This window comes from Camponotus vicinus, unplaced genomic scaffold (genome assembly GCF_025532165.1).
Source record: "Camponotus vicinus isolate PSW18456_S1 unplaced genomic scaffold, iyCamVici1.0 SCAF_14, whole genome shotgun sequence".
Classification (NCBI taxonomy): Eukaryota; Metazoa; Arthropoda; class Insecta; order Hymenoptera; family Formicidae; genus Camponotus; species Camponotus vicinus.
This window is the reverse complement of record NW_028141950.1, coordinates 1,685,948-1,712,712: the sequence shown is the minus strand read 5'-3', so window position 1 is coordinate 1,712,712 and position 26,765 is coordinate 1,685,948. Positions and strand designations below refer to the sequence as shown.

At 31.4% G+C, this 26,765-nt stretch overlaps 1 protein-coding gene across 4 annotated transcripts; it reads left to right on the top strand.

The window, feature by feature from the left end:
* The first annotated feature begins 314 nt into the window (after nt 1–314).
* On the top strand, nt 315–25,005 carry LOC145964989 (phospholipid phosphatase 1). 4 transcript variants are annotated; one of them, XM_083088192.1, is made up of 6 exons: nt 315–572; nt 8,836–9,004; nt 19,405–19,559; nt 20,656–20,879; nt 21,538–21,658; nt 22,135–25,005. In XM_083088192.1, the coding sequence occupies exons 1-6, from the start codon at nt 567–569 to the stop codon at nt 22,531–22,533; spliced, it is 1,074 nt and encodes a 357-aa protein (XP_082944318.1). In that variant the 5' UTR covers nt 315–566; the 3' UTR covers nt 22,534–25,005. The 4 variants fall into 4 exon arrangements, with proteins under 4 accessions (XP_082944318.1, XP_082944320.1, XP_082944319.1 ...); XM_083088194.1 differs by lacking the exon at nt 315–572 and adding an exon at nt 3,505–3,822; XM_083088193.1 differs by lacking the exons at nt 315–572; nt 8,836–9,004 and adding an exon at nt 16,709–16,962.
* The last annotated feature ends 1,760 nt before the right edge of the window (nt 25,006–26,765 follow it).

Genomic DNA, 26,765 nt, shown 5'->3' with positions numbered 1-26,765 from the left:
AATCTATTTACACATCTAATACATATAAGAAGTTGTACATTACATTCTAGAAATGAGAAAAAGATGACGCAAGAAAAGCTAATACAATTCTGCGTCCGAATTAAAAATAGGGAGAAAAAGAAAAATTCAAGACGACAAAAAAAAGGACGAAAGAAGGGATATTGTGCACCCGAGAAAAAACAGATATCGACAGAGGAAAAGAAAAGAAAGGAGGCATCAATCATGCCGACCGTGTCGACTGTACGAAGTTCCTTAAAGAGAGAAAAGAGGGCGTGTTATTCGCCAACTTTCTCCCCGCGAATATTTCCCCCTAAAGAGGTCGCATTCCAATGGTTGAATCACTGCGGCGGGTTACTTCGGTGACGCTTCTTGACGCGTAGTGTGTGCCGGACGATCATTATTGTCGCGAGTGATGAATCGTCATCGTGCCGCGTAAGTTTGTCAATTTCCGGAAAGAAAAAGAGAAATATCCACGTGCTCGAGACGTGTTTTCTTCCACAACATCGCGCGAAACGGAGCGCTCGACGAAGCGTTCGCCAACTATCCGAAGGTCGCATCTTCGAAAAATGCAGGTTGGTACATTCTCTCTATTTTCGTGATATGAATTTCGATTTTTCGAGCAAAATCACGCGCAGAGAACGAGAGCGGAATCGCGCGATCCAACGCCTTTCGAGTTTTCCAATTTTTTTCACTTTGAATGTGAAAACGTACGAATTAAAAATGGAATCTACGCTGCTACTTTATGAATATTCAACAGGCGTGAAGGTGGTGTGGAATTTCCCGCATTTCCCGTTCGTGTCGTTTCGCACGCTTACGATTGCGCGAAGAATTTTCTTACGAATTATTATATTATTGATATTTTTAAAGTTATAAGTAAGATCGAAGCCGAGTGAGAAACAGGAAGAGAAACGCGCTTTTTGAAGTTGTATCTTACCGTATCTAAATTATAGGTAATAATAGATATTTCAACTTACTTTCACTTTCTTGATATCTGACTATATTCATATCGATCAAGATAATATTCCGAAAATATTTAAATGTTCCCTTAAATGAGTTTTTAATTTATTAATTCTTTGATACTTAATTAATATTGATTTAGAAAACTAATAATAATCAATGAACAATTAGTCATAGAGACTATAATAACATTAAATAATACTTGTTTTTAACTTGTTTTATTAAACATTAAATTAATTAAGATGCTAAAAAATTAATGTTTATAACCCTATTAAAATTGATTCTATCGATCTTTAGAAAAAAATGGGTACTTTCAAATTATCAAAAAAAGGGTTTCTTTCCTAACAGCATACGTGTCCAGAAAACGTTCAAAGGCTATCAAGAGGACATTCGATGGACATATAATATCCTTTAGCTGTCTTCTAAATGTCCCACTCTAGATGTTGACGTGGACATGTGTGTTGTTAGGATTGTGTCAAAAATTGAATTTTATAATAAAATTAAAATCATATATTTTCAAATAGACCAACACAAACCTGTAATTTGAAGAGAATTTTACAAATCTTTTTTTGCATCTTGAACATTGAAAAATTGTGACGAATGTGACGAAGTTCTTTGATAATTTAAAAAATCGAGATATATTAAACTGCTTTACTTAAAATTTCCAATAAATAAAATAGAAATAACTATTATTTAATAATCTAAGTAATTTTTTAGATAGATTATTAGCTTTTATATATACATACATAGATACATATATATGTATGTATCGTATATTATTAATATTTCAATTTATTTTCAGTTTCTTGATATATTCATGTCGAGATAATATTCCGAAAATATTCAAATGTTTCCTTAAAGCGATTTTTAATTATTAGTTTTCTGATACATAATTAGTTTCAGTCAGAAAATTAATAATAATCAATGACTAATTAGTCATAGAGAATAACATTTAAACCGAGCACTTTTCTTTCAAAAAATCATTTTCTTGTTTGTTTAACTTAATTATTTAGTTTGCTGTTAGCCAACAAGCTCAGATTTTATTTTGATTAAGTCCACCAACAAATAGGAATTGTAATTTTTCTTTTCATCTGCAACATAAAAAAGATCTTAAAAGAGTTAAAACAATATTTCAATTACATTACTTGTAAATACGATAACTAAAGATTTAAAGAAAACTAAATAATTAACTTAAACAAACAAGAAAATGACTTTTTGAAAGGAATTCACTGATATTTTGAAAAATACTCGTTTTAAATATTAGAGTCGTCATCTTTTCTCGTATATCTTTTCTCGTTTTTACATTGCATCTCACAAATACATATTTATGTATGTATGTATTATGTATCCATTATATTAAAAATATATGTTTGCGTTGATAAAAGCAAATTGAAATATTTTTACAAGTGTATTATCTGATATAACATTTTTCTAATTTATTTAATCTAATTATTAAGTGCCTTCCATTTTTTTTAGTTATAATAAATATCGAATCTCTTTAAAACAAATATCTTCTTAAAAAACGAACCAGTGATTTCACGTTGATTAAATTTACCGATAAATTATATAACTTCATCTATAACAAAAAAGATTTTAAAATCCAACAAATTAAATCAGAAACATTCAAATACATTTTTTGCAAACAGAATAGATCCAAAGTAACACGGAGAAAATTTTACTGTATAAATTACATGAAGCATACATTCTCTTTTACATTTATTGTAAAGCTGAAATATAACTATTAGGATATTTATTGCTATAAAAGTTGTAAATTTATTCTACCGTTTGTTAATTAATCGTTTATTAATATATCGTTTATTAATATATCGTTTATTAATATATTTGTTAATCAATTATATATTTATTTGTTCATCAAAATAATTGAATATAATTACAATATACTCTCTTTTAAATACTCTCTTACGTTAATTAAAATACTATTGAATAAAATATTATTGAATATTGTAATTTTTTTTCTCTCATGTACTAGTATGTTCTACGATTACAAAAACATTGTAATTTTTATCATAATATTTTCTCCGTGTAATTATATCCTCAATTATTTTCAATTGATCAAAAACTGACACGGATTAATAAATTAATATTACCTCGAATTCGATAGATTATATAAATTTATCGCACAAATAAATAAGGTAAAGATTCATTCCTTTTTTTATTCATGACATAAAAGAAGACCCCCTCGAAAAGGTCGAAAGGACAGAGAATGCATCTGCGCGGCACGGCACATTTTCGTAACCGACCGAATCGACCTCGTTTACCCTGGGGTCCAAAAGATTCGACGGAGGGAGGGGAAGGGGCTGGATCAGAGGGTGTGGAGGACCTAATAGAGTGGGTCTTACAGTACGCGGTGCAACTAAACCGTGACACAGAAAGAGAGAGAGAGAAAAGTCCGAGTCCGTTCCGCGACGACGTTGGTGGTGTTGATGATGATGGTGGTGGGGAAGCAGGGTGGGTAGAGAGAACATTTAATTTGAGCTTGCGAGGAAGTAGTTGATTGGAGATGTGAGGTACGGCTGTCGTCGGCGGACGAGCAGTTGCAGGCCGGCGGTCGGTGTCGTTGGACTATCTGGAGGAGAGGTTTCCTTCGCCGAGAGAGATCCGCGAACCCTGTATTATAATCCCGGGCGATCGATTTCGCATGCATCGGGTTCATCTGGAGAGTTCGCCGCTTTCCGGCGATGAGTTTTATTACCGATTCCGACCGTCTTCATTGTCCACGCTCGCAGCATCCGCGTTTATCCGATAGCCACGTGAGGAGCGGCGATTAAGTTTCCCGGCGAACGAGCCACTTCGATCGATGCATCGTCGCACGTGATCTGCCAAAGCTGAGCGCATTATTTACAGGTACTTCTTATCGCGATATATGCAACATCGAGGGTCATTAATACGGTGTGCTTGAGTTTAATAACAGCGCTCAATATAATCGCTTAGCGATTGTAAATATCTAATTTTAAACTTGACGATGGATTTCATAGGATATAAATCTCGGAATTTTCCTTGAGTCAAAATTATATTTGCGAACATCTTTTCGGATTTACTGTTGTTATTGTCGTATTTTATTTTGTAAACAATCGTATTTTATTTGGAAAGAATCGAATCTGAAACATTAAGAATTATTCTTGTCACACTTATTATGACTCTGTATATTAGTTTTTTATAATATATTTTCAATTCGATTTGATCTTATTAAATTTAGAATTATACATTATAAATTTAGAAAGGAAGATAAGGCGTAAAAATTAAAAACTAAATATTATAATCTCGTATATATATATTTGGGTAATGTACATTCTATCGTCACTGATAAAAAAAATATTAATATCCATATGATAGACTGGATAGAATTGTTCGAAATGTGACGCAAATTTTATTTATATATTATTAATTTATTAAATAAATTATATATATATATATATATATATATATATATATATATATTATTATATATGTTTCGAATAATTCTATCCAGTCTATCACATATTAATATTTTTATATTAATATTTTATATTAATATTTTTTAGTGACGATAGATGTACATTATCCAAATATATAAAAATGGAATCGATAATATTGTTTATAATATGATGAGAATTTATATAATGTGAGGAGAATTTTATATTTTATATCAATAAGTAGTAAGCTCATTGTCATCTCATTATCTATCGTAAGCTTATAAAAATGCTTATTTAATATATTTTATCTCGTTGTATTTGTGTGTTGCTTTTTATTGCGAATAGGGTTTATCTCTCGGTGACATTATACACTTTATCACAAGTCATTTGACGCATTAAAAAACTACTTTGAACTTTGCCAATTTGTATACTCTTCAATTAAATTATAACAACAGTCTTCCGCTGAGATTTGCCCAAAATTGATTGTGCTATTATGTAGTAATGTCGTGTCCAAGACTTAAACTACGTTTGAACTTCTTCTTTGCCGCCATCGTTATACAATAAGGAATACTTCTTATAATAAATAATTCGTACCCGAGTGTAAAATCATTTCATTTGTAACATTCATCTGTAACAGTCTAAGCTAAGCATAAAGAGAGAAGGGAAAAAATTTGAGCTTTTTTCTTTTAAATTATGTAAGTACAATTTGTCATAAACTCTCTCTCTCTCTCTCTCTCTCTTCTCTTAAAAGATTCGTGTGTTGGTCCAGCTGTTTGGAAATTTTAATAATCAGCTTCTTGATAGACAGAATCACGTAATTTGTTTACAAGTTTCTATCAGTAATCACTTCGTTATCATTCTTAAAAGTCAATTGAAAGGAAAAAAAAGTCAACGATTAACTACTCAGAGAAGATCAAGTTCAATTACATTTGCGTATCTTTATTTTTTTGCTCTTTATTGCACAGATCGTTTCGAATGCACATATGATAATTGGCAATATATGAAGGCAAATAACGCACGTGAATTATGCAAATCGTAAGTAAGCGCAATAAAACGACAAGCGTAATAAAATTTCGCACCGTGATAAACGATTGATCGTAAAAAATAATAATCGCACGAATCTCTCGAATTGACGCAAGTGATTGATGGAAAATGAGGCGCAGAAAGTTGCTAAAGAGAACGCTTATGCGCAAGATAATTTCTCGTTTATTTTACACGAACCTCCCCTCGATGTTGTTCTCGATCAAGCCCCCGCGGCCGCTTTTCTCCCCCTAAATTATTTCATAGTGGATGACCGAGTTGGACGCGCGTCCCCTCCGCGAAACGCGGATATATTATCGCGTTTTAGAACGCAAGTGTCGTTAATCGATGCACAGCAATCTACGTTGTCCGATTAATCGCCGGATTTTCCGCGAGGGACGTGCTTGATTATCGTCGTCTCTATTTGGTACGAATTGGGACGAAACATTAAATTCTGGATTTACAGTAGAATTTACACATTTATATATTATAGAATTTAAATTTTTGTAGAATATATATATATATATATATATATATATATATATATATATATATATATATATATACTCCAAAATTAACGCATATTTTTTTTTCACTTTTTGTTTAAAACTTTTCATTTAAATATCAGCGTTTAAAAAAAAAGTGAACAAAAAATTATCATATATTATATAATATAATATAATCAAAAAATCAACATATATTATATAATATATGTTAATTTTTTGATTATATTACATTATATAATCTATGATAATTTTTTTTTCACTTTTAGAGATTGTCATCGAAAACAAGATACGTTGGCAATTTAATGTAAAAATATTCTCTCTTTTGTAGTATACTACAAAAGAGAGAATATTTTTACATTAAATTGCTAACGTATCTTGTTTTCGATGACAATCTCTAACAATAAGTATCATTAAACGCAATGTGTATTTCAGCCCTGTTGGATAAGATTAAAGTGACATTTAAATAAATCTATATTAAATAAATTTATATTTGCAAAACTATTTAGGAAGATTTGTAAGAGAAGCGCGTGTAGATTTAACGTTCAAAGCAAAGAAATTTAAATGCAATTAGAAAATCTGACTTTTATATTAATTTTCAGATGAAATTTTAAAAAGATACACAGAAAAAATATTTCAGTAAAGAATATTTTTTTACATTTATTATAAAACTGAAATATAATATTAAAATATTTATTACTATAAAAATTCGAAATGATACATTTGTGCTATCGTTTGTCAATGATTATATATTTGTTTTGCATTAAAATATTTGAATTACAATATTTTTTTGTAAAATATAATACGTGTATAATATTCTTGAGTAAAAATATCATGATTTTTTTCTTACATGTTAGTACGATCCATAATTACAAAAATGTTATAATTTTTACTTTATTATTTTCTCCGTGTATTCAATTAAATTTTCGTTGAAGAGAGAAGCTTTTTGCGATTCGATGCCGAGACATATTTTATATTTTAAGTGAAATTCTAAAACTTTTTGCTGCAACCCTAATTAACGCCGTATATCATTTTTTTCGTTTCTTTTTTATTCCCCCGGAAGAACGCATCGCATCCACAGAACGTTGTTTCATCATTGTAAGATGTATAAAAAAACCGATTCTGGTGATTTAAAGCTGCATCCACGTTCGGGATAGGCCGTGAAAGGAAGCCGCGGATCCAACAGGTGGTTGAAATAATTCCTCGCGACACACTAGTGTGACAGAAAATTCAAAGGACAATATCTCTGTTTTTTGATGACGATAATGATTCGTTTCCGTCTCGCGCGTTTCCTTAAAGAAAAAAATCTTATTTGTTATCTCTCGGGAAAAACGTAGGTGCACATATATACGTATATTGTTAAATAATTGTACTTCAAGGAAGGTGGCTTTTGTCGTTCAAACGTGATTAAATATGGCGTTTTCATCTCTTCGCATAAACGAAATTAATCGATCTCTTTCACTTTGAGAGAACCAGTTTTTCCATTTTTTCAAACTCTAATATAATTACTAAATATTCTAATATAATATAATACAACTATAATATAATATAATTACTACAGTTTTGAGTTTAGATCTTTTTATTTATATTTCTGAAAAAAATTTAAAAATTTGTAGATAATAAATGAAATTAATCGATCTCTTTCACTTTGAGAGAACCAGTTTTTCCATTTTTTCAAACTCTAATACAACTACTAAATATTCTAATATAATATAATTACAACTATAATATAATATAATTACTACAGTTTGGAATCTAGATCTTTTTATTTATATTTTTGAAAAAAATTCAAAAATTTGTCGTAGATAATTATGCGAGAGATGTATTAAAGCGCAAATAATACGGCAAAATTATCGATGTTTCCCGATGTCATCTACGTGTAACAAAGCTTAATGTTTTGAGGGGGAGGAAAGAAGACAAGTATGCCAAGGGCGGCCAGATGCCGTTAAGAGGTCGGTTCCTGTTGGAGATTCAAGCGGCATTTGAGCGTATTAGCGTGATAGAAATCCCGACATCTGCAATCAACTATTAATCGCTGTTATAAGCGACGAAAACAGCTGCCTTCGTTATAAAGATGCGTTATTCAATACGCGAATTATGATAAAAAAAGTGGCGCGATAACGCATTCGGTGATAGCAAAACGAGCCTACTAATATTTACCGACGAGGCGAAATTTGATCGAGTCTTCGTGTTCTCGAAACGAATGATCTGCGTGCAAAGATCGGTTTACGAGAAACACTCTTGAAAAACGCTTGTTATCTCTCGTGGCTTGCGGTGGAAAACCGATATCGCGGACAACAGCATGCGAAAAAACTCACGTATCACGTTGCCCGATCCGACAGAACTCAATCGACGATGTGTCAGAGAACTCTGTTTTCGAATTCTGATGATGAAATCGTTGGGTAAACGTAATCACGTAATAATTTACGACATTAAATGACGATAAATCCAATCTGATGCATTTCTATCGAGATACCAGGCAGAAAGTGTCGCGAGATACAGTTTTAAGTTTTAATGCACCGCTAATAAAATATTTTGAAAGAATATATATTAGCTACGTATTAACAGAATTAATGCATAATTAACATACTCTTTCGAATTATTTAATTGTAGTAGAAAAAGTAATTCTGATACAATCTTCAGTAAATTCGACAGCTACTTTTCGTACTTTGATGATTTTTATCAAGATGTCTATTCCCTTGAAAAACATGAAAAACCTGGGATTATCAGGAATTTTTTTGTATTTGAAAAAATCAAGGAATTTTCGGGGATTTAAAGAAATTTTTCTTAATATGTTTTATATGTATTTATAGCATTTAATAAAAGAAACGACTCGTTACTTTTCGAATAATCCTGCTGACTATCATTGTACGCGATCGCATTTCGCGTCACACCTTTTTATTATGCAAGTGTCTAATTTTTTGGCAAATCTTTCCTTTCAGAGGTCCACGGAAGAGCTGACGAGGTGCAGCACAATCACATTAACGGAGGAAGTCTTGGAAAACACCAGTGGTGCAACAGCAACTCCTACCGTGTCCGAGAAGATCATGAGTGTCTGCAGGAAAGCCGTACGCTGGGTATACATGTTGGACGTGACCCTGGTGTTAACAGGTAAATGACATAATAACGTTCGAATTTTATTGATATAATGTAATACAATAATGCTTTTTACGCGTTCACATTTTCCCTTTGTCCGCTTTCGCTCTTTTTGATACTTTGTAATTATTATCGTTACCGTTTCAAAGGACGACAAAGAAGCAAAGCGAAAATTCTTCACGCAATTTTGCGAATGTTTAAATCGATTTCTGCAAAAATTCCCAAATACTTTTCGATATTTTTCGTTAAATGAGAAATTTCAGCTATATATGCGCGTTTTACTCGAAATTCGCAAATTAAAGTTTGCGGAAATAATCATTTCTGCGTAATTCCCGCAAATTGAATTTTGAAGTTTCGTTTATTGCATTCCCCGTCGTAAATGTAATTTCACGTTGCGGCGAAATTCCATAAAACGAGTTTGAGGATTATTCATGCAATGTGTATATAGGATATTTGATGTTTTTAGATTGCAGATATTTGTATTTATTTCAATGCATAATTAATACATTTTTTTAGAGATAGCTTATTTCTCTCTTATTTGCTTTCTTTCGTCAAATAGTTTCTTTCACGTAAGGAGAAATTTCACAACTTGGGATTTTACGGTCGTTTACCTTCCGTGAATGTTTCCGCGATGCAAATCATCCTGTCTATTTCAGTAACGCGTATAATAATGGCCGACTTGTCGAATCTCATACTTTAAAGTTCATTCTGCTAATTGGGCGCAACGCGGGCTTTTATTAGCTGGCTCTCATAAATATTCGTGGCCGGCAAATGTGCATATCTTTACACCAGACAGGAGGAAGTGTTAGCTTGTTAACTGACGCGACTGGCGTTATTGCATTAGCAAGCAAACCGCGAATAGTCGGAACTAACATGCCACGCATTCTTCCTGAACAATATGTCCGTTAAAAGCGCGAAACTTGGCGGAAACTGACCCGCTAAAATAATTAATTTAATCGCGAATATTCTCGCACGCGCGCGTTAGCAATTACTTCGTTTATTGAATCGCAAGTTCTTCTCTATTGTTTGAAAAAAATATTCCATTAATTCGAAAAATTATGTCATATATTCCTAAATAAGAAGAAATAAAAAAATATAATATATAATATTTCTCTAAAAAATTATGATTATTAAATTATTTTTAACTATATTTACGTATATCTTTATAAAAAATCTATTAGGGTTCGCATCTTCTATTTTTCGAAAATATTGTTATTATATATCTTTTGATTTTTTTCATTGTACTTACGTTGAAAATTTAACGTTAATTTAATCTTATATATTATATATATTATTTTATTTTATATTGTTATTATTATTTTATTTTATTTTATTTTGTTATTATTATTTTATTTTATTTTATATTGTATTATTTTATCAAAAACAAAGAAAGAGAAAAATTAAAACCTGCATCTTTCGATTACACTTCTAATCGGTATTAGATTCAGTATTTATTTCAGTATTAGACAAATTACGGAGGTGGAATAAAAATACAAGAATTGAAATCGATCGAGGGATTTTTTTCTCTCGTTTATGAACGCAGTCTTTTGCATAGAAGCGCATTTGCGTCGCGGGGATGAAACCACGCGTGTAATGAAGCCTGACAGGGAAACCGCGAACTGTGTAACGCAATATTACGAACGACTGTTTGACTAGAATTTTTTACGGGCGTGTCACCCTCTTTGTGTAATGCAATATATTACGGATGGCTGTTTAACTAGAATTTTTACAGGCCTGTCACTTTAAATTCCTTTGTGCAACTATGTCGCGTAATGCTAGCAATGAGCTGCACATATGTATGAGACAATTATAAACGCACGAATATTATGCGAAATGAATGCGAAAGATTTCTTAAACGTTCAACAAGTAGCGTATACGAAATTTATATAAAATTTATATTTATGTACAAAATATATTTTATCATTATATAAAAAATAAATATTATAAATAAATATTATAAATATTGAAAATAAATATTATAAATAAATATTATAAAAAATAAATATTAAAATATATTTTCTGATAATATACGCGTCATTTTAACTGATAGTGAGTTGCAAAAAGTGAATTGCGAAGAATTAAAAAATCAGTACTTGAGAACAAATTTTCTATTCATATAACTCGTATTTCTCTCTAGACATACATATATTATACAAGACATAAATTGCATTTATTCAATCATTCAATCATTCAATCATTGATTTAATAAAAATTCCCCCTCCCTATCTAAATGAATGAAAATCAAATAAGTTACTTTTATATTAATATTCTTTTTTTCTATCGTCTCAGCTAAATACTTGCGTATCCTATAAAGTCTACGCATGACAAGAGAGGAAAAAAAATATGCATCTGAGGTGTCCAACGGGCTTTAACCTCTTAACTGATTATAGCACAGTCGTCACGCTAGTATGAGTGTTGTATTCTCCCCCGCAACGTTTATGGCATTTACACATGTGTGCCGCTCATTGTCTGTTCGTCTCTTCGAAGCTCACATATGCAGCTCCGAAACATGACATGCATGGTTAGTCAGTCAGTCTTGAATTAAGGAGACTCAAGGCTAATTTCAGTTTAGGAATCCTAATCGCGTAAATGTGCACATGCATACATGTACGCTGTCGGACTATGCGGAAATGTCGTCTTAATCATAAAATTACACGTATTACATTACGCGACATTTATCGGTACTCTAGTTGCATAAAATGAAAAATTATAAACTGATTTGTATATTTAAATTTTTTTAGTTTATTTTAATTTATATATATATATATATTATTATATATATTTTTCAAAATATATATAATGTTAAAATACAAATATAAAATATATCTATGTACAACTATTAATAATCGAGACTTGAAATAGCAAAAGATAATAGCCTTGTTTCATAAATATCGGTTATTAATAATTATAAACAAATATATTTTATATTTATATTTTTTCAACGAAATATATTTACTTTATCAAAGATTTATTATCGTATATATTTCCTATTTTAATTTTATACTTATATGTGTTAAATTTTAACTTTAACACTCACTGATTTCTTGAAGAGCAGTTTCGACAGCGTCAAGTTAATACGTCATCGCATGATTTTTCAATTTAACGCAGTTATACGTTAAGATGCAATGAGAATGAATCACGATGTTACAATTCCAGTCTATTCGTTTCTCTCTACGTCACGATGAGGCATCTTTTGCTGCGAAAGTGTGACAAAGAGTATCTTAATTTCCGTAATTTGTCTTCGTTATGTCGTCGTATGATAAGACAGTAGCTTACGCGAACGCGAATCCGGAAGATCAAGGCTACCGCAAATCCGGAGATACAAACAATGCCTTAGACCCGGAAAAGAGTACAAGGGCGATATCATGTGTATTTGATTAGATTCTCGTTTGTTTCTGATTAATGATATCTTGTGTACATGTTGTGTGCAATTTGATAATTGACAAGGTTTATCTCCCGTATACGGTAAAAATACACGATAATATTATCTGGAGTATATTTAGATTGTATAATATCACGATTTTGATTTTAACAATTAGATAACAATCTTCGCTTTTAATGTTGAGAAAAACATTCGCATGTGTAATTCGTGTGTAACATGAGATGTGATTTATTTGATTTTAATAAATCATTTAAATTTTATGGAATTATTATTGATGAATTTTGATGTGTCACGATGATGTTGAATATTTGCCGTGAATTGATAAGATAGTCAGTCTAAAACATAATCACACTTGTACAAGCAAGAAAGAAAATCATAAACTTTAATTTAATTTAAATAGGGACATGTACTTTACAGTTCCCATTACATACAAACGATTTATAATTCACGATAAAATTCAAGATGGTATTTTATCATATAATTTTATTTGCTACATATACAAAGTAGATATCATGATATGTAATTATGTACACATGTGTATTTTACTCCTTCAAAAACGTTTTCCGCGTTGCACGACATATGAAATTATAAATAGAATTATGTCCCGAATTTCGTCGTGAATTATGAATCGTTTAAACTGAACTGTCAAGTTGTTTTGAGAGAATTTTGCATATTTATTTCAATAACGTGAGAGAAAATTTAATAATTAATAATCGATTACATAAACAAGTTTGATTATTTTCATGTATAAACGATAAAAATTATCGCGTTACGACGTTTGTGTGTACGTGCATAAAGATTGCACATTTTATTTAGAATTTATTCGCGAAAATCATAATTATTGCGTAAAAAACTTGACGTGAGCAGTGACGTTAGCATTATTTCTTGCGTAACTAATTGAATTATGAACTATTACGAAACAGGTAGAGAATGAAAAGAATGCTTGCTTTTTTTGCGTGCACGCCACGTGGAGACTGCATTCCCGCTTGACAGAACTAAAGTCTGTTTAGATTTTCTTTAGAAAGAAAGATGTACCCCAAGTTAATGGTAGAAAAAAAAATTACCGCCCGTCGTCGCGAAGATTTCTTACGAACTTAATAAAACAATCTTTACAATTTGTCGAAAAGTATAATATATTTTCAATTCATTTGCTTTTATATATATATATATATATATATATATATATATATATATATATATACAGGGTGATTTATATAAAGTGACCGATGTGAATATTAGCTAAAGTTGAAGAGCTATGAAAAAATTTTTATACCAAAAGATGTTTGACACAGAGGGGGACATCGTATGGTACAAACGATATTTTTATAGATGAAGGTATTAAGGAGATTTTAAGATCAACTTAATTTTTTTAAATGGATCGCCATATTTTTTATTACATATTCTTGTAGCTTATCTCGAGAGCTTTCCAAAACACTATAATGAAGTTAGTTTTCATTAAGTACTTTCCGAGTTATGAGGCTTGAAATCGTTTCTTAATTTTACATAAACCGTAAGATATCTTGTAAAATATTCATTTTTCGATTATCTCACCTTAATACTTTTATGTACAAAATAATGAGAGGAATCAATTGGTGTAAAGAAAACACATAGTTGTTTCGAAAAAAAAATATGTAATTTGCAATTAACAATTACATATTATCTTAAAAATAACTTAAAAATAAGCGATCCATTTAAAAAAATTAAGTTGATCTTGAAATTTCCTTAATGCTTTCATCTATAAAAATATCGTTTGTACCATACGATGTCCCCCTCTATGTCAAACATCTTTTGGTATAAAAATTTTTTCATAGCTCTTCAACTTTAGTTAATATTCACATCGGTCACTTTATATGAATCACCCTCTATATATACACAGAGTAAGTCACTTAAAACCGGCCACCCGAACTGTTACAATTTTAGTGATAGGAAAAAATGTTTGAAGGAAAAATTGTTTGTTATCAAGGGACACTAAAATTGTAGGAGTTATTCGGGTGGCCGGTCTTAAGTGACTCATCCTGTGTGTGTGTGTGTGTGTGTGTGTGTATTTATTTATTTATTTATTTATTTATTTATTTATTTATATATTAAGCGAGTGTTACAAATTAATATTAAAATTTCTTATTTTTTACAATGCATTTCTCTCTCTCTCTCTCTCTCTTTCTGTCTATCTCTCTCAATACCACATACTGTGATATCGTAAAATTTATTATCTACTTTGTCTCAGTTTGTCTTCAATATTGATAATAAATGATATTACATATGACTGTACATAGTGTGTGTATGTGTATATATGTATATACAGGATGAGACAATAATTTTGTCAACCTCAAATATTCCGTATTTTTCCTATTTTTAGTGATATGAAAAAATTATAATTATGAAAGTTGTATGGTATCAAAAAGACTATGTCGGATTAAAATTTTTTTCGTAAGTGGAGGCGCTTCAGAGATTTCAAGATTATATTTTTATTTTTTCATTTTTTTAATGGAACCATAATTTTTTTATATAAATCGATTTTTCACAATATTCACAATATTGTGGCTCTCTTGATATCATACGATTTTCATAATTAGAATTTTTTCTCTAAAAATAAGGAGATATTCCAGGTGGACAAAGTTATTATCTCGCACTGTGTGTGTGTGTGTGTGTGTGTGTGTGTGTGTGTGTGTGTGTGTGTGTGTGTGTGTGTGTGTGTGTGTGTGTGTGTGTGTGTGTGTGTGTGTGTGTGTGTGTGTGTGTGTGTACACACATAAATACAGTTGGAGAGATGTCTCTCTCACGCATATGTATATTAGATCTAATAAATTTAATTAATTTAGTTATTAAACTCTCGATGCTCTTAAGAGTTTTAGAATGATTAGTCTAATCTAATGAAATGTGTTATCAACATTCCTGGGTAATACGTTATCTGTATCCTAATATTACATAATTTATAATTTATAATCCTCCCATATCTTCTCATATTTCATGCTCTTATATATAGCTACTTTCCAGTATACTTCCTACCTGCTACATAGTTTACCTGTTATAATTGTTTAATGCTAAAAAGAATATTATTGAATTGTCACTTTACCAACTACCGTATACGTAGGATATCTTTTTTTCGCAATTCGAAATGACTATAATGGAAATCCCTTTGCGAAATAGTATAAAAATATTAGCGCGGAAACTGAGTAATCTGACATTATTTCCTTATGTCTTTCCATTCAAAATGCACCATAGTTCTAATAATTTCTAATGAAGCATCTTACACGTCATCCGATTAATTTTAAGGTAAAATTGCCTCTTTCACTTTTTGTATATCTATTTGGGATATTTTTTTTATATAAAGTTTTTATATTTTATCAAATAGAATAATGTATCGATATTTTCTTTATATATATATTATATATATTTTATATAATATATAATATTATAAAAATGCGAGAGCGACAAATAATCGATATGTAGATGCATGACATAAATAGTAGCTTAATAAAATTACAAATGCATACGTTGGGACGTAATAATGCATAATTTATCCATAGAATTATCATTTAGATAATTAACTAAAACATTGTTTGCTTCATTGACTGACACTATATTATTAATATTATCCGCATAAATTCAATATTCCCAAATGTAACCCAATATTTATGAATTGTCGCTTCGCCAATTACTGTATACAGGATATCTTTTTTCACAATTCGAGATGATCATGATAGAAATCCCTTTATAAAATAGTATAGAAATATCAGCGCAAATATTGAGTAATCTAAACATTTCTTTATATCTTTGCATTCAAAATGCACTATAATTCTGATACGAAGCATCTTATGTCATCCGATTAATTTGAATTTAAATACGATTTTAACCTGTATTTGCAAATTTATATATCTCCTACTAATATACATTACAAATTTTATTAATATGAACATTACATATTCTATTCGCTTCCTGAAAAGTGAACATTAAACTCAAGATCAAAAAATCTAAAAAAAAAACATGAAAATATAAATGATATATATTTTTATATGATTATTTTTTAAGTATTTTCTATTTATTAAAATTAGTAGAAATTTTTAATTTTGTTGTAAATTATAGTTTAAACATATCTGAAGTGACTTTTAATTCGCGAAGCACCTGGATAATTTAATTAATTGATCCAACCTTCAAATTATGTCGAAAATTCGCTAATAATTTATACCATTTCGATGCTGATTCAATCAAAATTTAAATTTTATCTCAACATTTGACTTTTCGCTACGATCGATCGGTTAAGCAGACTATATGACGTATATTATCATAAATGCGAGCATCGCGCTGGCACATGCGCATTGTTAAATCGTTGCCGACAATGATGGTATAACATACGACGTATCGCATCTGACGTCCAGTCCGGAGTGCTCGTGTTAATGAGCGAGCGACGACATCGGACGCCAAGACGACGTTTGTCATCTCGAAGCAATTATTCATTTTCGTTTGGAAGGACGTGTTCGCGCGCGAGGAAAGTTTTCCGATATGAACGAGCAGCAGGAGAGAAAAGCTGACAAGCGGAAGCTGACGTCATGTTTGTGCGCAAAGTGGTCTCGTCGTAATCAGTATGCCGTCAGTATGTACGAGAGAAAGATATACGTATGATTCAGAGAGAAAGATCGATACATTCGGAGATTGACCGGTCATTTTGATTAAAAAAGTTCATACAAACATTTCATACAAACGTTCGATTCTGAATAATCGAGATAGAGCTGTTTGAAGCAAATACGAAAATATCGCGGGTAGTAATAAGAAAAGACAAGTTACTTGCTGCTTCTGATATTGTATGTTTAATTATATAAGTAATCTATTAATAAAATATTTAATTAATATTCAAAAATAATAATAAACAATAATATTCAAAAATACTACCGTACATTTGAATCTCAGATGCCACATCGCTATTTTGATCTAGGCATTTTGATCTAATCCTTTGACAACGTCACTTACAAAAGCTATAACAATCAAGTAATAATAGTTTAAATTGCAACACGTTCTATTAGTTGCGTTAGAATAAACACGAGAACGACGATAAATTTGCATACGTGATACATTCTAATAGCTTTTCCTTGAAAACCATTTAAAATCGCGTTTAAATAAATTTTTATTCTTAGATATGACCGACATTATTATCTCCCGAAAATAATCTTTTCTTCTGAATTGTCCGATACGTATACAAAATGGCTCATAATTTATGAATTACATAATGCTACTCTTCAATACAAAAAAATATATATTTATATTTATTTGTATAATGGATTTATTTATTGAATATCATGAATATTTATTTATTAAATTTATTAAATTATTTAATAAATTTCATAAATAGAAATAATTATATTATTACACGCACATTATTATATTAATATTTTAGTAGTAATAACTCTAACAACAGAAATTCCAATATAATTTTTTTTACTATGTAATTATAAACAGTTGGCTCTTTTTTCAGTGCGTTTTTATATAAAGAATGGAAAAGAATGGAATGGCCTAATGCGGGAAATAATATTAATTTTTTTATCTCCACGCGATTGCTAACGTGCTCCGAAATTATATTTAGATCGAATATATTTTTATTCGATTAGAATAAAATTCGAATTGAATATATTTTAGATTCTTCTCGTTACGAAACATAATTTTTATCGTTACTCATCTCTAAAATAATTCATTTGATGATTTCATCAGCATTTATTAATATTAATGCAATACATAACACAGTTAAAAAAAAGATAAAAATAAGATTAATTACTTCTTGTAATTTTTATACTGAATACGAGATTCCCAGTTTTCAAATTGCACCATCACACGCATAATTTTGGGAAATGCAGTTAAAATAATATTTTATTAACCATAGTCAACACATAAAATTCCTTTTTCGAGCTTAAAGTCCTAACAATATATTTAATTTTGATTGCAATAAGACTTTTCATATGTTAATACATTATATAATATATTATAGCTATATGACTAAATTAAATTACATAACTTTGTTTTACAACTTTCGTAAAAAACCTAGTACATTTCTCCTCGATAAAAACTTAGCATTTTAAATACATTCTTGCATGTAAATTGAATGTATTTATATTGAATGTACTTATATTACGAATATATTACGCAACGTTACAAAACAAAAAAATTCGTCTCTTACGAACAAGATAATTTCAGTATAATTGTTTTTTGATGATAAATATAATAATTATATTTATACGTAAAAAAACTACTGGAAGTGCGCAAACTACATATTCTCAATTATTATTTTTTTATAAGATAATTTATAATTGTCGACTTGAATATAAGGAAAATATAAATTCTATAAATTTTATTTTTTTTGTTTTACAAATTATATTTTACTGATTGCATTAAAGCAAACGGAGAACACACATTAATTATAGTTGCACGATGATACAAATATTCATTATACGTCGATTATATTCATTGTTTTTTTTTTTAGCTTAACTTGACTATTGCTGTATATGACTAAGAAATTTCTATAAAAATATATTTTAAAATTGTAATAATTACTTTTATGCATGACTGCTAATATTTGAGGCTACATAGATATATTTACAGACTTTTACAAATCTTAACTGATTATTTAGACTTAAATGACTATTTTTATAAAAAATTTCTTAATCTTATATGAAGCGGTTAAAAAGGAGAATTTCAATGTGAAACTAGTCCTAAACTGCAGGCGAAGCATTGCATATTTAAATATTTTAAACAAAGGAAACAGAATATAATGTATACAATTCATAATTTTGTACTTTTCTTATATTCAAATTAAACTTATTTGAATAGAAGATAATAACTAAGCGCGTGTATTTTTTTTTAAATTATTATTAAAATCAAGTCATACCTTTTTCGCACCTTTTATTGCTACCTAATTAGCGCAATTTTTACATTCTTTTCTTCGTTCTAATATACATGTGAATTAATATACATTAAATTTTATATTTGCGTTGCGATATAATTTACATATAAAATTAATCCTGACTCATGCTTGTTATTTGCGTTTCAGTAACTGTACTTCTGGGGATCCTGGAATTCAATGTGATACCGCATCCGCGGATCGGCTTCTTCTGCAATGATCCAAAGATCTCGTTCAAGTTCACGGGCGACACGATCCCCATGAGTTTATTGATAATCTTCAGCATCTGTGTGCCGGTAATAGTCGTAAGTACCGTGCTCTCGTTTCTGTTTCCTCTCTTATTTTTAGTCATGTTATGACGTAAAGTCTGTACAAGTCAAGGATTAAATTTATGATTTTTACATTTCTATTGTCATGTAGATCGCATTGAAAATGCAAATTGATTGTAATGATCCATGATATTGTGAATACGCTACTTATTCTAATCTCTTTTTAAGATATCATTCAATGAATGTAATATTTATTTAAATTTATTCCTCATTTTTCTCATTTATCAAATACATTTAATTCATAAACGCGTACAAGATCATAGTTTGAATAACAAAACTCATCATAAGGCAAAATATTTTTGCTGGAAATGTAATTATGTACACACTGTAAGAGAAGATTTCGATGTCTAGTACGAAAAAAAATAATTCACAATTTTTCTTTTCCAACGAAAATTAAAATCTAACATGATTATTATGAAGAGCCAGAAGCTTTAATGATATACTGACTGTACAGGCTCTCTGCAAAAAGAGAGCGATTGAATTGAAAATATTAATCTTTATATTTTTCGGATAAAATAAGTAATGTATATATAAATAATATAATTGAATAACAATATATTTTTAATTTAATAATATTTTTTGAAGTTTGTATATTGTTTGCTGCTATTTCCGATTATTATAATACTATCAAAGAGTTAAATTTTTAAAATTTTACACGTAAATGTGTTTTACAACTAAAAAAAAGATTTCGATAACAAAGATACGCATTCCAAAATTCAAGTAAACTTTAATTATTTAGAGAAAAATTAATCTGCAAATCGTAGTAAAACCTTGCATAACTTATTTTGAAAAATACTTAAAGTATGTTTTACAAAAAAATTAAGATTTTTGTCATTATTACGCATCACAATGTCAAGTAATCCCAATGTTATCTTAAGAATATATGTAATTTTCACTTTTTATTGCAATAACTTTCACTCTACATTAGAAGAAAGTCGTGTGAATCACCGACTAATTTTTTATGTCACTTTAAATGCGATATAAAACAACTCTAATTTCCTCATTATCTTAGATGACAGATACAATTTTTACAATGATTACAACTTTAATGGATCCACATGTTCGATTTCAGATGTGGATCACGGAACACGTCTGCCATCCCGCTGATAGTTACAAGAACGTATCGAATCACGAATGGACCAGAAACAAGCAGATCTGGTATTGGTACAGTCATTACTATATAGGGCTCGCTACGCTCACGTTCGTTTGTACGGTCATGAAAGTCCTCATCGGTGAGCCGCGGCCGCACTTTCTCGACACGTGCAAACCGCGCGAAGCAGCCAACTGCACCGATGAGTAAGCACAATCTTTTTCTCCTCGTTTCCTTTTGTCCCGACTAGCTATTATCTAGATGCAATTGGGTCGACTTCTTTTTTCATGCTATCCGCGTAGGCGGCGAGACATGAACAGAATGTTCGTGGGCACTAATGGGTTCTAAAGGAACCAGGAATTATGCATCCTAGATATCTCTCTATGAGATGTGATATTTGTCAAATAGGAATTATTGCCAAGACATGCCGAAAAATAAATATAGAGTAGGCTTGTTGATTAAGTTGTAAATGCAGTCTCTGTGAAGTCTATATAACAAATTTTATTTAATTTTCTGTATAAATGTATATAGTGAACTATATTTACCGATTGCAAGCGAAGTAGATTCGTTACGTGCAGTCGGTTATGCGGTGTTCTATAACACTTGTAGTACATTTCATATCGAGTTTTATCTAGATTTTTACTTCATTTAAAAATATTCTAATAAATATAAAATGTAAAAATACCAATTATATTACTATTAATGAGATGGTAACAAAAAACCTATATTGAATTTTCTCTCTTCTCTTTCTTGGATATAATCGAAAGCTTTCCAACATATTTAAATTTTATTTTGTGCTTATATATACATGCGCCTAATCCGAAAGAATAAATATATGTATGTATCTTTCAATTTTTTTTGCAGATATATCAGTTCCTACACGTGCACAAATACTGAGTTCTCCGATTGGTTTGTCAAGGATTCCAGTAAGTCTTTTCCTTCCGGTCATGCGGCCATCTCCCTCTACATGAGCATCTTTTTAGTGGTAAGAAATTATTATTATTATTATTATTGTTATTTAATGCATTTCTCTTTTGTGTGACATACTAAAGAAAAGGAGAACACATGGTCTCTCGTCAATCGTTTATCCGTAAAGTTCGACAAGTTGTTGGCAATATAGAGAGCTGAGATGCCAGCATCGAGTACTTTTCTTCGGTATCGGTAGCCAGTATCTAAGAGTGATGAGAATTAAAGAATTTGCAAAAAATCCATTAACGGAATATCGATTTTTGCGGGACGCACGATAGGACGTAGACGATAAACGCGAGTCTCGCCAAGTAAATTTCCGGAAATAAACAGGACGGTTCGCCCCGAAGTGGGAAAAAGGAATCAAATATTTCCGCCAAGGGATTTTTTTTCCGCGTTCAATAGATATCGCGTAAAAAAGAAAAAAATTTACACGAGTACCGATTTTTCCTTTTTTTTCCCTTTTTTAAAAACGCGGTTTTGCACGCATCACAGTGGTACCTACAAAACCGTCTGCCGAATCGGACGTTGTTTCTGAAACCGTGGCTGCAGTGCCTGATGTCCATGTGGGCCGTGATGTGTTCGATGACCAGAGTAAGCGACAACCGACACCACTGGTGGGACGTTCTCGCCGGCAACGCTCTCGGCTTTCTGTTCGGCCTCTTCATCGTGCTGGTCTACTGCCGTCACTTCTGTCTCGGGCGTATCGGCGCCGATGTCGTCGCTGTCACGGAGACGACGCACACCTTTAACGAGCCCCTGGAGAACGGTCAGATCGGCGGCTTCGAGAAACAGCGCAAGCACAGCGTCAAGAAGCTGCTCGATCCCGCCGTCATTGATATCTCGGAGGTCCGTGAGATGAGAGACATCACGGCCAGGAATTGGAAGGAATAAGTAAACGCGAGAAACGTTTGAGCGATTTGGGGTACAGGAAAGAGGGAGAAAAGGGGGGAAAGGGGGGGAAAGGAAATAATAGACGCGAGGAATACAAAAACTTTTGGGACATGCCGACGAATCGCTCTCATCTTTGAGAAGAGATTCTGTCCCAAAAACAATGTCAGAAATAGATCTTTTACAGTTGTACCTGCTTCTTTTTTAAGTAGACTTGTACGATAAACAGCACAGCATGAGGAACGATGACATTAAAATGAAATGATAATAGAAAGAAAACTTCGCACAATCGATGCTCTACCAAATACATATCTTTTTGCATTTCTTAAAAGACGGGAATTTCGGAGTAAGTGCCTTTGAGACAATTGATTTGATCGAAGAGTGCAAGCCACGGTAATTTTTAATTGGGAAGCTACATTCGCGAAAAGAAACATTGCACGTCAGATTTATATTTATTATTCTATTCTTATAAACTGTTCAGTTTCATGAAGTGATCGAAAGTTTTTTGCATTTTTATTGAAGAAATATACATATCAGAGTCGCGGGGATGTATCAAAGTTCTGACAGATCGTAAAGTGACGTTAAAATCGAAAGGATGCTCGTGACTACAATTTATTATAACACATTTTATTGTAATTATCAATCAACTTACTCACTTCTGATTTTTAACGTAAGGAACTCGAATCGAATCAATTTATCGCTCGAAATAATTTTGATGGTAAAAGATAAGTTAATAACAGTGCATGCAATCTAACAAGATATATTTCGTCTCGTCGATGCTGAGATTTCTCTCTTGATGCCTCAAATGCTCTGCTCGTTCTTATCAATAATTTACACTTATGCTCCCGCAGCGATTACATTATTTAAGTATTCTCTCGCTTTAACCTTCTGATGCACTTTGAACGTCAAAATAGAGATGAGCCGCGTACAAATTTCGTTTTAATTTACATTATTTACATGTAATTTTTAGAAATTTTAGAATCAGATTAGAATGGCATCAGAGATGATTAAATCGAAAGGATAGTTGAAAAATGAATTTTATCCGAAATTAATTTATTTGTCTAATATTTAAGGCCACTTTTATAAATATGTATTAACAATGTTTCATTCACATTCCAAACTACAGTTTCTACATTTTTATATTGATAATTCTTAATTTATTTACAAACAAAATATAATGAAGTGAGAGTGAAATTTATACTATTTATATTATTATAAAAAGAAGTTTTTTACGGATACTCAGAGAGAAAGAGAGAAGTATTATGTACACATATTTAAAGAAACGAACGAAAAACGTGTATTATAAATAATAGTAGTACTATAATTACATAGTATTGTCGCCTCGTTTCATTATCATTAAGTCTCAGAAATGAACGTTTGTAGAACGATTTTTAATGCAAGACGGTTCTTGCACTGGCTTTATCTAACCGCGAAAAGTTATTCGCAAGAAGCCACGTTCGATCCAAGTCTTGTACTCGGATACTTTCCGCGAGTAGTGCATTGAATAACGCTTACGTACATACGAACATAAAGTGTTCACCTGTCAAAGTTATGGACCATAAATATAAGTACTGTTTATATACTACAATGCGACCACACGCAGATAATGGTAAGTTATGCGAAATTAAAGTGATTACATATTGTGCGTGAATGAGCTTTAACGCGGCCAATTATAATTTTTATACGCACGCGAGAAAGAGAGAGAGAGGAGTGTACTATTTAATATGCAATGCCGATTTCCGTCATTCCGTCATAATCGCGAATGCGAGATTGTACATATTGTAAAAAGTAGCTAATTTAAAATAGACAGATGCCGTCCGAGCTATAAGGGCGGTTTGGAGAACTGTAATTAGTAATTTAATTAGCCTACACAATGTAATTCGTCTCACGACCATATACATGCATGCACGTAAATGTATATGCAAATGCTCAAATTTATTCAATGTTTTTTTTTCTTTCAAACAATCTTGAGACAGTGCCTTCTTTACAATAGCATTAAAATGATTTAAGGTTCCCGATTATATTAATTTGAAAAATTCTAGTGTAAAACTAAGAAAAAATGAACAAAAATATAAGTTATATGAAAGTAGAAAAAATATATATTTTTAAATAATATATTTTTTTTATAAAAAATTTTTTAATACATTTTTTGCACACATATAAAAATTTACTTCCATTAATGACGATTTTTAAATTAGAATATATTATATATAAATATTATATTATACATAAATTATATATATATATATATATATATATATATATATATATATATATATATATACATAATATATAATATATAAATTTTAAATTTTGATATACGTATATTGTAAATTTGATACGAAATAAATAAACGTTTTGCGTTGTGGAGGGGACGCTTAAAATCTGCGATTTAGAACTGCGAAATCTTTCTCGTATTAAATAGCATCTATTTGTCTGACGTAAGAGAATAAAATGCAAAAGTTAAAAATAAAATGTTTCCCTCGATCGAAAATTCTCCCCTTCTACGACTTTACGTCGAATGAAGGATTGCGCTCCCTTTGAAATCCCGCGTTTCCTCCCTCGCCCTCGTGTCGTATTCCACCCTCATGTCGTCAAATAAATCTTACAGGACAGCGATCGGTCCTTCTTCGATATTGGTGGGAGAGCGACTGGACCACCGCAACTACGATGCTAAATCTAGCCTAGTCGTGCGCTTTTATTCGATAGCTCGCGTCGCTCGTGGATTTTTAATCATCAACGAATGCATTCGAAAGGCCTATAATTTTAACTATAGATTCTCGGATTAATTTGAAGATGATTTGTTTTTCGGGCAAAAATTCGAAGCAATTTTTTGGAGATTGAATATTTCAATATATACAAGTATGCCAGAAAAATTACATTTCCGAACAATTAAATTTAAAAATAGTACAAAGGATAAGATTTTATCGTCGGGTTATTTTTCAGAAATTTTAATTCTTCGAGACCTCTCTTAATTTTTAATAATTTTATAATTAATAGAATATTAAAAGTGAATTTTGATAAAGAAAAATTAAAGTTTGATGTAAGATTTAGTAGAATCGATGTAGAATCCCAGAGAATAAATAATCTTCTATAAAAACCTGGATAAAATTGATACCATCAAGTACGAATCGCAAATATGTTATTCGTCTTTGTTTTAATTTATTTTATCTTCAAATTATAATATTTTTTTATTATAATAAAGTGTAGATATATCTGTTTATATTTAGGAAGCTTTTCATGTTAATTGTGACATGATCGGAATCAAGATTAAATATGATCTAGATAACTTATAGATTTAGATATATCTCATATTTTACAGAAAAGTATTCTTTAAACATTTATCATTATTTCATGAAAATAAAGAGATAGAGAGAGAAAGCACTAAACGATCGAAATGCGGGCCATCGGTGGCCACGGAACTTGTTGACGATGTAAATCGCGAAAAACCTGTGGCGTTTTCTATGAAACGGTCCGCTCTCCAAGATACACCATGTGAACGCCATCCCCTCCTTCTCACCTGTCCGCTCCTTTTTTTTTCCTCTCGCACGCGGATGGATGTGCGACCGAAACAACGAGCGATTTAATTTGGTGGCCACGCGTATGCATCGCGCGACGGACGGGCCGAAGCATTTTTTCGTCGAGGCCGAGTTTTCCTCTCTCTTTTATTTTTTTATTCCGTCCCCGTCCACCTCCCCTCTCGCTTCGCGTTCTCTCCTTTTTTTTTCGCTCCCCCGACGAAACAATTGGTTAGAGGGTGCGGGCGGAAGGGGCGCGGGCACGGGATGCTCGAGGCGGGCGCGTGTGAGGGTGGCGGAGGAGGAGAATCGGGGGTGCAGCGGGGCGGTGGAGCGAGATTGGCGCGGTACAGAGAGCGCGCGCGGAGGCTGGATGAGAGAGATGAAGTGGCAGATTAACGTCAACCGACGTAGGCCATTCATAACTGGGCTCCGGTGCCGCGGCCGCGTGTACGACGGAGGGCGAGTGAGCGAGTGAGTGAGCGGAGACGTACGCTGTATGTACGTGCATACGTACGAGCGGCGTTTGATCTGTGTGCGGGCGCGCGCACGACGATTTATAGAATTGGAAAAACGATATCGGAAAAATAGTAAACTTTATTGATGAATCCCTTCCCGAGACCTCTAAGCGATATCACAACGAGCGCGAGTCGACCGCATTCCCGCGGTGCTACAGGTGGCATGTAAGCCAATCGACGATTCCACTCCTCCACCACC

Coding starts and splice junctions, on each gene's coding strand:
- LOC145964989 (XM_083088192.1), top strand. Junction 9,005..19,404: donor CGTGACCCTGGTGTTAACAG/GTAAATGACATA, acceptor TTTGCGTTTCAG/TAACTGTACTTCTGGGGATC. Junction 20,880..21,537: donor GCAGCCAACTGCACCGATGA/GTAAGCACAATC, acceptor TTTTTTTTGCAG/ATATATCAGTTCCTACACGT.